The sequence below is a fragment of the Myotis myotis genome, unplaced genomic scaffold (genome assembly GCF_014108235.1).
Source record: "Myotis myotis isolate mMyoMyo1 unplaced genomic scaffold, mMyoMyo1.p scaffold_m19_p_18, whole genome shotgun sequence".
Lineage (NCBI taxonomy): Eukaryota > Metazoa > Chordata > Mammalia > Chiroptera > Vespertilionidae > Myotis > Myotis myotis.
In genome coordinates, this window is record NW_023416322.1 from 10521459 (window position 1) to 10536309 (window position 14851).

Sequence of the window (14851 nt, forward strand, 5' to 3'; positions counted from 1 at the left end):
GATGGTCTTAGGCGACCCCTGTGAAAGCGTCGTTTGACCCCCAAAGGGGTTGCGACCCACAGGTTGAGAACTGCTGCCTTAAGCTCTCCAAACATGTACTTAAATAAATTATGTTGAAAGATTCAGAAGTAATTAGCTGATTAAAACATGAGTCTCCTCCCACAGCTGGGTGGCTCAGTTGGTTGGAGCATTGTCCTATACAACAAAAAGTTGCAGGTTGGATTCTCAGTCAAGACACATATCTAAGCTTCAGGTTCCATCCTGGTCAGGGTGTGTATAGGAGGCAACCAATTAATGTTTCTCTCACACATTGATGTTTCTATCTTTCTCAATCTCTCTCACAATCTCTCCACCCCCCCACCCCCCCCATCAATAAAAACATATCCTCAGTGAGGATTTAAAAATAAAAAGTCTTCTATGTATAGGGTCAATACCAAGTTCTCCTGTTCTACCCAATTATATTTTGCCCAATAAAAGACAAGATTTTGCTTCATCGCTTGACCTTAAAGATTGTAATATATATATATATATATATATATATATATATATATATATATATATATATACTAGAGGCCCAGTGCACGAAATTTGTGCATGGGGAAGGGGTGTTTCTCAGCACAGCCTGCACCTTCTCCAATCTGGGACATCCCTCTCCAATCCAAGACTGCTGGCTCCCAACTGCTCACCTGCCTGCCTGCCTGATTGCCCCTAACTGCTTCTGCCTGCCAGCCTGATCACCCCTAACCACTCCCCTGCCAGCCTGATTGACACTTAACTGCTACCCTGCTGGCCCAATCGCCCCCAACTGCCTTCCCCTGCTGGCCCAATCGTCCCCAACTGCCCTCCCCTGCTGGCCTGGTCACCCCAACTGCCCTCCCCTACAGGCCTAGTCCCCCCCCAACTGCCCTCCCCTGAAGCCTGGTGCCCCCAATTGCCCTCTCCTGTAGGCCAGACAGCCCCCAACTGCCCTCCCCTGCAGGCTTGATCGCCCCTAACTGCCCTCCACTGCTTGCCTGATCGCCCACAACTGCCCTCCCTTGCCAGCCATCTTGTGGTGGCCATCTTGTGACCATACGGGGGAGGCCATCTTCTGTGAGGGCATGATGGTCAATTTGCCTATTACCTCTTTATTATATAGGAGATATATATATTTTATATATATATATTAAATAATCACATTTTACTATATGCTTATGTTGCTAGAAATCTACTCAGACATCAAAATGTGCTTTTTATAGTAAAACTTATGAGAAACTAGCTTACATACTGTTATCTGCTATCCAGTGTTTCTTGATGAGAATGGTAAGTGGCTGTCCTACTGGCGTGCATGAGAGCTCAGTTATTGATTGGACATCTTACTTTCAAGACTCTTACTATTGAAGTAGCTTCCTCAAAACACCAAGCCTAGTTAGAAACGCCAACTAGAAGTGAGGAGGGGTCTGTTTTATACGGACAAGCAGATCCTAGAAAGAGGTAACAAGTGGAAGCCTGACAGAAAGTACAGAAGAAAATTCTATCATAGACAGATCCATACATTTTAAAAACAAAGCAATCTGAGTTGCTTAGAATTTTTACAGTGACCGCGGAGGCTTCAATTCATTGTGGCAGCACAGTCATAATCAAGATCGATGGCCAGTATCAAAAGGTTTCACATCTTTAAGGTGATTAGCACACGTGGAATACATTGTAAAAACATTTCTTGAAAATTTCTTCCTTGGAGGCCAGTGACTTTATCTGTGCTCTTCATCACCATATTCCAGGGCTCCAATGAGTGACTGACACAGAGTATGTGCTCAAGTAATATTTATTAAGTAGTTGAGTGAATTATCCTCTACAGCAGTGGCTTTCAACCTTCCTAATGCCACGACCCTTTAATCCAATTCCTCATGTTGTGGTGACCCCCAATGTCATTGTTACAAATTGAACATAATTAAAGCATAGTGGTTAATCACAAAAACAATATGTACTTATATATGTGTTTTCCGATGGTTTTAGGTGACCCCTGTGAAAGGGCCGTTCGACCCCCAAAGGGGTCGCAACCCACAGGTTGAGAACCGCTGCTCTAAAGGGTTATTATTCTTCTTTAAAAGATTTGGTACTTAATTCAAGGGTGTTAAATTTGCTTTATCCAGAAGACTTAACTATCAGGAAGATTCAAGATAAGCAGATTTCTTCTGTACTTCTTCCATGAAAAATGAGATTGAGATCTTATTTCATTTAGCCCATCTCATCAACGGCCTACAGCAAAGATACACTGTCATGGGTGTTTTCTAGGCAGCACCATCCATAGCATCCTATCCTGTAGAATACCTCCCGTGGAAGCTCCTCAATGAAACTAACAGCTCTTGCGTTCTTTCCAGAAATCTTATGTCCAAATCCTCCAGATATTCCTAACGGAAGACACACAGGAAAACATCTGGAAATCTTTTCTTTTGGAAAAGAAGTAACTTACACATGTGATCCCCAACCAGACAGAGGGATGAACTTCAGTCTCATTGGGGAGAGCACCATCCGCTGCACAAATGACAGTCAAGGGAACGGGCTCTGGAGCGGCCCTGCCCCTCGCTGTGAACTTTCTGGTCCTGCTGGTCAGTACACATTTCCCCACCTCCCATATGGGTCAGTGAGTCTGGGCAAGAACCTCCAGATTTCTATTGTGACAGTTTCTGTTCCTCTGAATATCACTTTGTTATGAATATCAGACACAGAAGTACCTGCCAGGAGAATAACAGATGGTTCAAGAGGTGCTGCACTGTGCCCCAACTGATGGTATTCTGATGACCCTGCCCACTGGGGTGAGGAATGTAGGATGGTGAGGACAGGAAGCAGTAGAGAGTAGAGAGAATCAGTGAGTCCCAAAGTTGATAGAGAATATTTTAAAACCAGTGAAAATATTGGGTTATGTCATTTCTATTACTAGTTGTTTCCATACTACAAGGATGTTGTGCAGAGCAAAATGTACATGTTGCTGGAGTAATTTCCTTCAAAATAGGTAATGCTCTAGAAGTAATTAGGCAAGTCCCGATCTAGCCATTTGTGCTCCTCTTGTTACTTCTAAGAGTTCTGCTCAGCCCATGACTGTATTTTGTTGACCCTTCGTCTCACCTTTAACAAAAGGAACTCAGGATGCCCTGGAGAAGTGAAGTGGGTGGTTGTGCTCTTGGCCTCTGTAGCTCAATCCTTTCCCATATATTTCTAGCTTTAAGTGACAGTACCTGGCAACCAGAAGCTCCTTTGTGGCTGTGAGTGGCCACACAAGCTCCGTCCTCCAGCGAGGACAGGTAGCATTGGCTGGGTGATTTGTAGATGCCAGTGGTATTTCTGTCTGGTGCACTCTGCAGGTAAAGACATACTACATGATCCTGTTTACAAGCTGAGAAGTCTGGGTTCAGAGAATTAGTCTTCCCACTGACCCGCAAACATTTAGTATCTGGAGTCCTGCCTACCTAGGTTTTCATGTGGCTCTAAGAGTCAGAAATATTATTTGATGTGTTGGCGTGTTCATACTTCTATGTTTAACTGAAAGCCCTTTCTTGATCTTAGCATGCCCACCTCCACCCAAGGTGCACAATGGGCATCACACTGGAGGACGTGTATCTCCATATCTTCCTGGGATGATCGTCAACTACACCTGTGACCCAGGCTACCTGTTGGTGGGGAAAGGTTTCATTTTATGTACACATGAGGGAAGCTGGAGCCAAGTCTACCATTATTGCAAAGGTATCTTCTATTCTTGCTGGGCTTTTATGGAAGATTTCTGCATGAGGCTAATAAGGCTGGTGGAGATCTTATCTGAGAGGATGGTGAAATGAGTATCAATAGAGGAGAAGCAAAGAAGAACAAACAGTAGGAAGAGAGGCTGCACAAATATCCTTACCTCTACCAAATAAGTAGGAAGAACAGAGGGAATTGTCAGCGATAGAATAGACATCAACCACGAATTTAAAATGCTTTCCAGGCCTTTTACTAATAAACTATTTCAGCTTTAAAGGATCACAGATGGTCCTCACAAATACCCTTAGAAGGTCAATAAGAGACTAGAAGCCTTTTGTTGTGAGGACAGTGGAAGTGAGGTCGGAGTAGTTAGTTCTGGAATGACTAGGTGTGGAGTCTCACTATAACTTCCAAGTCCAAAGGTAAAGAGTTTATTGCCTCTTACCTGCACCAAGTGCCAGGAATGATTTTGTTATTCATATATAATGAAATATCACTTTAAAACCTTTCTTGGCAATATTCTAAAAAGCTACAAAATGTGGAATTAAAAATCATATTCTCTAACTAGGCCTGCTACTGATATTTTTACAGACGTGATGTGTGTTAGTCCACAGAAGAATCTGATGAGGTGGGATGATTATTCTTGCTTTCTTACCGAGGAGGAAATTGAGGTGTAGAGAGATCCAGTTACTAGCCTATGATCCTCAGCACAGGAGTGATGGTGCTAGGATTGGACCCCAGCTCATCCCCTGCTTTCTAACTCTGCACTTTATAGTGACTCCTTTTAAGTGTGGCTTTTTGACTTTTCAAAACTATAAGTTAAGGGCTCTTTGCTTTGCTTGTTTCTCTTCTATTCTTTTGTATTTCAAATACTGTGTTATCTTCCTATTTCCTGTGGTATGACCCAAGTGGATCTAGGCTGGAGTATGCTTATCCTAACTCCTCATCTTTCCACAGCTTTCCAGTTTCAGAGTTGCTCACAATTAAAAGTGGATTACAGTACATTCCATATTCCTAGGAAAATAAAGCTTGAGAATCTTAAATCATAAGATATTTAGGGAGGGGCTATCAGTTTTTCTTGATTGAAAACATGACCCATCTTTGCTGAAGGGAAATAGATTTGGGGGGTCATAGGTCTTTCCATTATGGTAGTTACAACTAAAGTTCTCAATAAAATATCAATTTCCTTCTGATTTTTCTAATTTCAGAGGTAAAATGCAGCCTCCCAGAGTTTATGAATGGAATCTGGAAGGAGTTGGACATGAGGCAAGAATTTCGATTTCAAGATAATGTAACCTTGGAGTGTAAAGATGGATATACTCTGGAAGGCAGTCCCCGGAGCCAGTGCCAGGCAGATCACACATGGGACCCTCCTCTGGCTACATGTACTAGTACATCTGGTAAGTGCAAGAGCAGGAAGAAGGAATACAGGTCCTCCCCAGTCGTGCACTGTTCATTCATTCATCCGTACTGTCATCGAATGTGGTGTGATTGTTACAGCATCGAACGTGGTAGCACTAAGGAGTGCAAGAGGAGCTCCTAATTCTTCTCCAAACGCCCTTAGCAAAGACAGCCAAGCAAGCCTTGCTCTCTCCACAGTTCTCAATCCATTCATCTTTCCTTGGGGACCTCACTGAACCTTTTTGGTCTGCATCACTCTATTGTTGCATGCATCCCATAGTAATGATTTATTTATAGCTCGGGGCTTTAAAAGTGAAGAGCCCCAAGAGGAGGCCTTCAAGAATTTCAGCATGAGTCAGGAAACACCTTCTAAGTTTGTGAGACCAGCTGTCCGTCTCCCTCACTGCTGTTGGCTACAGGATTCTAAACTGGTAAAACGACATCAGCAGATTTAGAAATCAGGTGTCATTGAGCTGTATTGGTAACTAGATAGAAAATTCTAAAGCCTGAACTTATACACATCAAGGAGCTAATGAGCAAAATTAACAATGAATAACTTTCCTTAATCTAAGTTAGTGCTAGGACTCCCTCACCCATTCTTATGATTCTTATTTGTAGCAGTGAATACCAAGATTGTTCAAGATGTTTTTAAAGTTAATCCCTTATATGTGCTAGTTAATCTGACTTATGAATAATATTTCCAAATTATAAACTGTAGCCTCCTTAATATCAAATTATATTCACTTTGGCAAAAAGCTCATTGCCTAGTTGGCTAAATGAATGCCTTTAGAGGGTTTGAACATGTGGCCATGAAAGACAGAAAATTCCCATGATGGAGGGCCACCTTACACGACATTAAAAGAAATATAAAGCCACAATACACAAATCACTTTAAAGTAGCACAAAATTGACTCATTTTTATAAGTGAAACAGAACAGATATTAATAAAATAAAGGTTGTTATAAATAAAAGAAGTATCTTACAGATGAAATATAACAGAGATGGTAAAGATGATCAAATAACAAAGGTAGCAGTGAAACAAATTTAGGACTTTTCTTTTTATCTTACAAAAAGTACCAGATGTATTCAAGAGTTAAAGTTTTTAAAGTCAATTAGAAAAGCTAATGTAAATTATATTTATTTGTCAAACCTCTGGAAGAAGACTTAAATTCTTTGAACTTTTGATATGACAGAGAAAATCATTAAAGATCAACAAATTTGACTTACAGCTTATGTGCGTATTTTGGAAAGTAAGAAAACAGTAGACAGATGAGAAATATGGGACAAATATAATGAGGAGTTAATAGTAGTATCATACCAGTAGCAGTAGTGGTAGTTGTGGTGGTAAAAATTAACATATATTGATTGAGAGCTTAATTCCACTGCTCAAAGGTTAGGTAGGTAAAGAGATGCTATAAATATGTAAAAACCTACATGTTTGGGAACATGATCTAGAAGGGAATGTACCAAAGCATTTCCTGGTGGTAGAATTATGTGTGATATTTTTCTTTTGTTCTGTTTTATACGTTCTTTGCTGTAGTTCTATTAATTTTATGATAAAATGGTAAGTTAAAAAGAAAGGAAACAGACCACTGAGTACAGAAGATAAAATGAGATTGTCTCAGTAAAACCAATGGTTTTTTAAATTAGAACAAAATTGGACTGTGCAATGATAAAAATTAGGCTAAATTGTCATTGGCTGAGGGCTACTGTTCAATCATGTTGAGGGCTTGACTGATGCATTTGTGAATTTATCTTCCTTTTAGGCCGACGCAATGCTCGCATTATTGGTAAGTTTTATAAAGGGTTTGCTGAGAAACTGCAGCACCTTTAACAGTAAGTATCCACTTATAATGAATGAAATGTAAAGAGAGAGGTCAACATATCTTACATTGCGATTTCATTTAGAAAGGAGACAGTGATAGACTCAGGCCACGGTGTGGCGAAACTGGTATCCTCACCTGCCTATAGAGTGTCCTCCATCAGAGGCTCTGCACTGTCTTTGAACCATTAAAGATGACCAGTCCTTCATCTTATTTTATTATAGCTGGAGAATACAACCTGGGAATATTCTTCAGGGCAGTAGTCAGGCTCACTTGCACAAATTGGAAGCCACAGAGACCACTAAGCCCATTTCTGGGATCAGAGTATGGAAGAGGAATAGCGTTATGAGAGAGTCGGCTTCAGAGGGAATTGGCAGAGTTTGTTGCATAGAATAGCTCCTGTGCCTCACACAAGAGATGCGCAGGCCTGAGAGGTGGAACCCAGGAGTCTCAGCGCTGTGCTCACATGTTGTTGAAAGGCTGCTGTTGGACTACAGGTTACAAAATGTCTCTGCTCACTCCTTACCCTTAACCCTATAGAAGTGACAGTAACGAGCTGGATTAGACAAGGAGCAGAGGGGAGCTCTTTTTGTTATTGTTGTTAATCCTCACCGGAGGATATTTTTTCCCATTGATTTTTAAAGAGAGAGAGTTGGGGGTGGGGGAGGAGACTCACCCCAACCAGGGCAGGGATCGAACCTGCAACCCAGGTAGGTGCCCTTGACCAGGAATCAAACCCATGACCCTTTGGTACACGGGCTGAGCTCTAACCACTGAGAAATGCCAGCCAAAGGGGAAATCTTAAAGGTAAGCCTGTGTCGGTGTTTTTTAAACCAGAATTTAGTTACATTTAAAAAAAATCATTGGCAACTTTAGAGAGACTAGATATGAAGATAGAGATGAAAAGCTAAGGGTTGTATTTTGCATGCACTTAATTACCTTGTTTTACTGCCTAGGCATATCCTCCAGTGTGGTCATCTTTATTATGCTCGTCATTATTTCCTGGATGATTCTAAAGCGCAAAAAACGGTCAGTCCAGCCACGGGCTTTGCAATCACTAAGACCTATGCTCATACTCACTCACTAGCTTTGCACCCTGGTCAAGGTACTTCGTCTCTCTAAAGTTCATTTTCCATGGAGCTCCAGTGGTGCAATCGGTTAGCGCGCGGTACTTATAAAGTTCATTTTCCTTGCCAGAAAAATAAGATAATAGTCGCTCCTACGGCAACACAGTGCCTCTTTTATAATGAATGTCACAAAATGTTAGCTTTGTTATTTATACATGACTACTATTACTGATATTTAAAAGTAATTAAATACTTCTTTTATTATCAGTGCTTATGTACCTTCATGAGAACTGCTACTTTCCATACTATAGGTATTGTACAAAATACAGAACGTATATCTTCACTATAGGGGTGAAAGGAAGCCTTGTGTAAGATGGCAGCGCAAAGCCAGTTAAATGTCACAATCCTGTTGTAGCAGTATTTACTAATCAATATAGCTTTGGGATAGAGAAATGTGTTGTTCTAAGGCATGGGCACTTGTCTGTAAGCGGGTTAGAGTTCCGACACAACCTATAGAATGGTTTTAGTATTCTTTTCTAATCCAAGTTTTTACTCAGTTTTGAAAAGTGTGACTTGGTTATATTTTTCTTTTTAGATGCCTTACAAAGATATTGGAAACCTGAGAGAAATTATGCCCTAAATTTCCAAATGAAAGTTATTGATTACCTCCATTCAAAACGAAAAATATATAATTTAGTTATTTTTCTCATCTTTTTCTCCCCTGCCAATTAGCAGTGATACAGATGCAAAATCTAAGGAAGTCAGTATCCATTTACATCCCCAAGAAGGGAGCTGTGATCATGCGCCAAGTCTGCAGACAAGTGAGGAACATAGCAGGTACTGAACACAAATTAAAATCAAAATGCTTTCGCCCTGACCGGTTTGGCTCTGTGGATAGAGCGTCAACCTGTGGATTGAAGGGTCCCAGGTTCGATTCCGGTCAAGGGCATGTACATTGGTTGAGGGCATGTCTCCAATGGGGGGTGTGCAAGAGGCAGCTGTTCGATGTTTCTCTCTCATTGATGTTTCTAACTCTCTATCCCTCTCCCTTCCTCTCTGTGAAAAATCCATAAAATATATTTAAAAATAATAATAAAAAAATAAAAATGCTTTCAACAATCCAAGTATCGAAATGGAAACAGGATTTAAATATGCCATTGTACCTGGTAGATCATTAATACCAAAGCCGTTGGAAAGTACTTCAGGAGCTGGAAGCTCTGCTGCTGGTGGTGTCTTTCTTGGATAATTTTTTCCAGTGATTTGTGGTGAGGACTCCGCAGTCCTGTGCACAGGCACTGTTTTCCTAAGCATTCCTGTATTATTGTGTGTTTGTCATCAGTGGAAGTGGTGTTCTTCCGGTGCCCTGGGGGAAAGAATTTTATAGATGATGTAAAGTTAAGGGGGTTCCCTTCCAAGATCCCATCTATGTCAGCCCCACCATGGACGAAGTCCGAGCTTACATTCAGCAGGGCTAGAGTTAGGGATGCCAGTCTCCACCCCATAGTAAAGCACAGGCCAGTCCAGCATCCGCAGGTGGGGTCCACATGGCCATGGGCCACGCGGCTTCTAGGCCCACATGGCTATGGAGAGAGAACAGGCGAGCGCACGGGGCAGGTGCAGGCCATGAAGTGAGAGTGCCACAGCACCAGACCAGAACTGCACACGAGAGAGGGAACTCTTTGTCCTGGGATCATGTATTTCCAAATTTTCCTGAGTTTGCATTGTGTCTACCCCTCTAGCCAATCCATAGTTCCTCAAGCTAGACTGACAGGCAAGCCCCTTCTCTATATCACCCTGACGGCACTGTGTATGCGCCCATCTCCCCCTTTGTTCAACTCCTTCCCTTGAGCATGTGCCCTGACTGGGAATCGAACAGGTAACCTCTTGGTACGTGGGAGTCGTCAGAAAACTTACAAAGATATCAAAAACCTAAGACAAGTGATGCCCTAAATTTCAAAATGAAAGCTACTGACTACCTCATTTCAAAACTAAAATGTATATAATTTAGCTATTTTTCTCATCATTTTCTCCCCTGCCAATTAGCACTAATACCTGGCCAGGCAGGGGTGATGTGCCACAGTCTTTTCACAGCAGTGGTTCAGGAATCTGGAGAAGGGGCTGCGACATAATGGATAGAGACTATATAAGAAATATAAACTTGGAATGCATTTTGCAGGAGCCAGACAGAAACCAGCTCTCTAGTGGAGTGGCTCACCGAATCTCCGGACCCACGGCTTTTTATTTACACATTTTTTTCCTTTAGCAAAGCAAGCACACATATCAAAGGTAAAGTTTAATAAACAGTAAAAGATTTTATCAGGTTAGGGGATCACCCTCAGCCGTTTGGCCAGCAGCAGGGTAATATAATGTTGATACTCAGCCCTGCCCTGCTGCATATCAAAGTCCATCCACCTCCTGGTGAACTTGCAGCATTTATTATGACCTACTGGTCTTAACCCCCAGCAGGGATGCATTTGTTTTCCTCTATTATCAGGGAACTTTGATGGAAAAATTGTGCAAAAGTGATTCTTAGCCAGCCATGCTATCACCAAATATAAACAGACTAAATAACCAGACCATGAGGGCAATGCTTGTCTTTATACAATTTTATTTAAAAATGTTCCAGAAGACTGCTTAAGGTATCATTTCATTTACCTTATTCCTGCCAGGTTACCTGCCTAAAACATATTGCCACCTTCCTTCCAATCCAAGTTGCATGAACCCAGCTCAGAATTCACTGACCCAAGAAGCTCCCCCAAATAACTCTAGTCCAAAGTGATGTCTCTCTTTGGAACTCAAAGCACTTCCTGTCTATTCCAAATTTTTAAAATAAATTATTTTCTTTCAAGGATAATATATACTCATTGAAAACAGAAAATACCCAGAAACATAAAAATAATAAAAATCACTTGTAATAACCCTCCACCCAGTGGTTAGTATTATTAAGCTACTTTGCATATTATTTTACATTTGCAAGGTTATACTTTGAGATTATGTTGATGTGATTTTGGTTTCAACAAATGACAACCATTCTTCTCATTGTTAAAAACTGTATATGAATACATCATACAGTATTCGACTTTTCATTTGTTGCTTTTTACCCATTAACTCTATTGCATTCTTTCACTCACTCATTCATTGATTCTACAAATTTTGATTAGTCACTTATAATTGTAACCAGACAATCAATGAATCCGGGCTGCCTGTCAATACTTGATCCATTTTAGCAGACAGGGTTGATTCATACATTAGCATTTATTCCAATAATGCCGGCAGTATGGGAGAGCAGCAGGTCATCCATAAAATTCTGCTTTGCCCCCCACCATAAGCCAGCTGCTTTTATTGGGTAGATGGACAAAGATTACATGGGGAAGAAGGCAAAAGGGATAAGAATGGGTAGGCAACATGGGCAGTTTAAAGGTCATGCAGGCTGGGGGTTTGCAAAGGCCTGGGGCTGCCTCTGGTTTCTGCAACAAGGTTGTTAACCTTTCAATGATAATAGGCAGCTCCTGGATATGGAGGATGGACCACATTTCCAGGTGAGCTCCCAGGTCCCACATGCAACTCCCATCCAGGTTGAAATGTGCTTTCTTTATTTTTTTTAATTAAATCTTTATTGTTCAGATTATTACAGTTGTTCCTCTTTTTCCCCCCCATTGCTCCCCTCCACCTGGTTCCCACCCCACCCTCTGCCCTTACCCCCCCACACACTGTCCTCATCCATAGATGTACGATTTTTTTCCAGTCTCTTCCTGCACCCCCCATACGACTTTCCCCCCCGAGAATTGTCAGTCCATTCCCTTTCTATGCCCCTGATTCTATTATATTCACCAGTTTATTCTGTTCATCAGATTATTTATTCACTTGATTTTTAGATTCACTTGTTGATAGATATGTATTTGTTGTTCATAATTTGTATCTTTACCTTTTTCTTCTTCTTCCTCTTCTTAAAGGATACCTTTCAGCATTTCATATAATACTGGTTTGGTGGTGATGAACTCCTTTAGCTTTTATTTATTTGTGAAGCTCTTTAGCTGACCTTCAATTCTGAATGGTAGCTTTGCTGGGTAAAGTAATCTTGGTTGTAGGTTCTTGCTATTCATCACTTTGAATATTTCTTGCCACTCCCTTCTGGCCTGCATAGTTTCTATTGAGCAATCCGCTGACAGTTGTATGGGTACCCCCTTATAGGTAACTGTTTTTCTCTTGCTGCTTTTAAGGCTCTCTCTTTGTCTTTTGCTCTTGGCATTTTAATTATGATGTGTCTTGGTGTGGTCCTCTTTGGATTCCTTTGGTCTAGGGTTCTCTGCACTTCCTGGGTGTGTAAGTCTATTTCTTTCACCAGGTAGGGGAAGTTTTCTGTCATTATTTCTTCAAATAGGTTTTCAATATCTTGCTCTCTCTCTTCTTCTGGCACCCCCATAATTCGGATGTTGGTATGCTTGAAGTTGTCCCAGAGGCTCCTTACACTATCTTCATATTTTTGAATTCTTTTTTCTTTTTGTTTTTGCTTCTTCGTATTTCAAATCTTTGCCTTGATTCTTGGGATCCTTTAGTCAGCTGTTGGATCTCTGTATAATATTCTTTATTTCAGTCAGTGTATGCTTAATTTCTAGTTGGTCCTTTTTCATATCCTCAAGGGTCTCAATAGATTTCTTGAGGGTCTCACTAAATTTATCGTTGGTTTCTAGAAGATTCTTGAGTAACCTTATAACCGTGGTTTTGAACTCTATATCCAGTAGTTTGCTTTCTTCCATTTCTGTCATTTGTGACCCGTTTTTTTGTTTCCTCATTTTGGCTGCTTCCCTGTGTTGATAGAATGACTTTCTGTACTAGGTATCCTATAGGGCCCATTGGCTCAGCCTCCCCAATTACCTGAGATGGACATTCTTGGTGCACCCCTTTGTGGGCTGTGTGCACAGTCTTGTTGTAGTTAAGCCTTGATTGTTGTAGGTATCACTGGGAGGAATTGAGCTCCAGGCCAATTGGCTGTGAGAATCAGCTGTGTCAACGGTGGAAGAACTTCTGTGCTGGAGACACTCTTATGAGCAAGACTTGCTTCAGTGCGGCTTTGGTGATCACTGAGTCTGCCCCCTAAGTGTGTCCCTTATGGATCTGAGGAGTTGTAATCTGGATGGTCCCACTCTGACCACTGGGTACACTGGCACATGGATCTTTAAGGAAGTGCTAATTTAGTCTCTGCCTGAGACTATGCAGTAAAAGCTACAGAGAGATCTGCAGATTCCTCTTCTTTGTTTGGGGTTTGGAGGTGCCCAGATGAGGCCCAGCTGTGAAGCAATGCAACCTGCTGTGGGCCTTGGGCCTTCTTTTGGATGTTCTGGGTCTTTCTGACCTAGCTGCAGTTTTTTAGGTGATTGTAGATTGCAAAGGGCCAGGTCATTCATATGCAAAAGCCTCTGCACACAGCTTGGGTGGGGCAGGGTCTCAAGGAATCAACAGGGGGGCGCAAACAGCTATGGCTGATCCTCAGTTCTGCCCTAAGAGGCCCTGGTTCTCACTGTTCCTCGGTATTCGCAGCAAGCACCTCTAAGAGAAAGCTGCCCTCGAGTTCCGCCCGATGCCAGACAGTCCAGTTTCTCCCCGTATGAGTCTGGGTCCCCAGAGACTCGCCCGGAACTGGAGTTCAGGACGGGGAGCTTGTGTCTCCCTCCCGATTGAAAAAGATAACCGCATCCTCAGTTGCCAGCCCTTTCCGCGTGTGCCTCCGTACCTCTGCACTCCACCTCCGCAGCTCCTCTGAGTCTCAGTGTGCTTTTCTCTTTCCTTCTAGTTGTATAATTACTACTCAGCCAGCCTTCCTGTGGTTCTGAATGGTGTCCGTTTTGTCTTTTAGTTGTATTTTTGAAGTGGTTGTGCAAGGCAGCAATTTTCGGTGTTTACCTATGCCGCCATCTTGGCTTCTTCGAAATGTGCTTTCTTTAATCAGAACAAAACAACCATGGTGAACAGAGCATGGTTAATATTTCTTATCATTATAGCTCTTCCCCAATATTCTTTGTCTGCCCCTAACCTAATGTACCACACATTGTGCTTGTGTGTTTTCTCTCCCAGGCTAAATTAACTTACGTATTCATAAAGACCATCGCTGTAAAATTGCCCAAATTTCTGAGTATAGACTTAATCAAATGAGAAGTGGTCAGTATATATTTGAGAATCAATTTGCCTAAATGTTATTTATCCTCAACTTTTTGGAGACATTCTTTTACCTCAAGGTGCATCTCAAGTTGTGTTTATTGACTGTTGGCAGCTTTTTTATAAAAAGCTAGGAACTCCTTAATAAAGTAATGTCAAATTTTCATTTTTAAGATTGGAATTCTGATAACAGGTGTTCTACAGGAGAAGGTTAATCGTTTGTAGACAAGGAGTGAGCTAGAATCGGTGCCAAGCTGAAAAGCTGTGCACTCAGGTCAGGTGCAGGGTCAGAAAGGATACAGGTAATGAGGCAGACAGACTCCAAAGACACAGCCACGCATTGGAACACATGAGAATGCTCAATGATGATGCAGGTAACAGGATGTTGGGAACACTTGTGAGCTAGAAAGGGGACAATGATGAAGGGTCAGGTGGCAATAATTACTGGGAGTGCCAGGTGAGCTGAGGGGAGTCTGTCCATTTGTGACAACACAGTGTTTCCAGCCTTAAGAAAAAGTGGCCGAGGAAGCATTTGGACACCTTACAGTGGTTCTCAACCTTCCCAATGCTGTGACCCTTTAATACAGTTCCTCATGTTGTGGTGACCCCCAATTTCATTGTTACAAATTGAACATAATTAAAACATAGTGATTAATCACAAAAACAATATGTAATTATATATGTGTTTTCCGA

At 41.7% G+C, this 14851-nt stretch overlaps 1 protein-coding gene across 1 annotated transcript in view; it reads left to right on the top strand.

Annotated features, from left to right (window-relative positions):
• Positions 1–14851, top strand: part of CR1 (complement C3b/C4b receptor 1 (Knops blood group)) — a 147322-nt gene that overhangs the window by 106104 nt on the left and 26367 nt on the right. Inside the window, exons 33-38 of the mRNA XM_036343832.1 lie at positions 2361–2588; positions 3544–3720; positions 4923–5114; positions 6882–6905; positions 7895–7967; positions 8738–8842. Of these exons, the coding sequence (XP_036199725.1) occupies positions 2361–2588; positions 3544–3720; positions 4923–5114; positions 6882–6905; positions 7895–7967; positions 8738–8842 (799 nt within the window). The remainder of the gene's footprint in view (positions 1–2360; positions 2589–3543; positions 3721–4922; positions 5115–6881; positions 6906–7894; positions 7968–8737; positions 8843–14851) is intronic.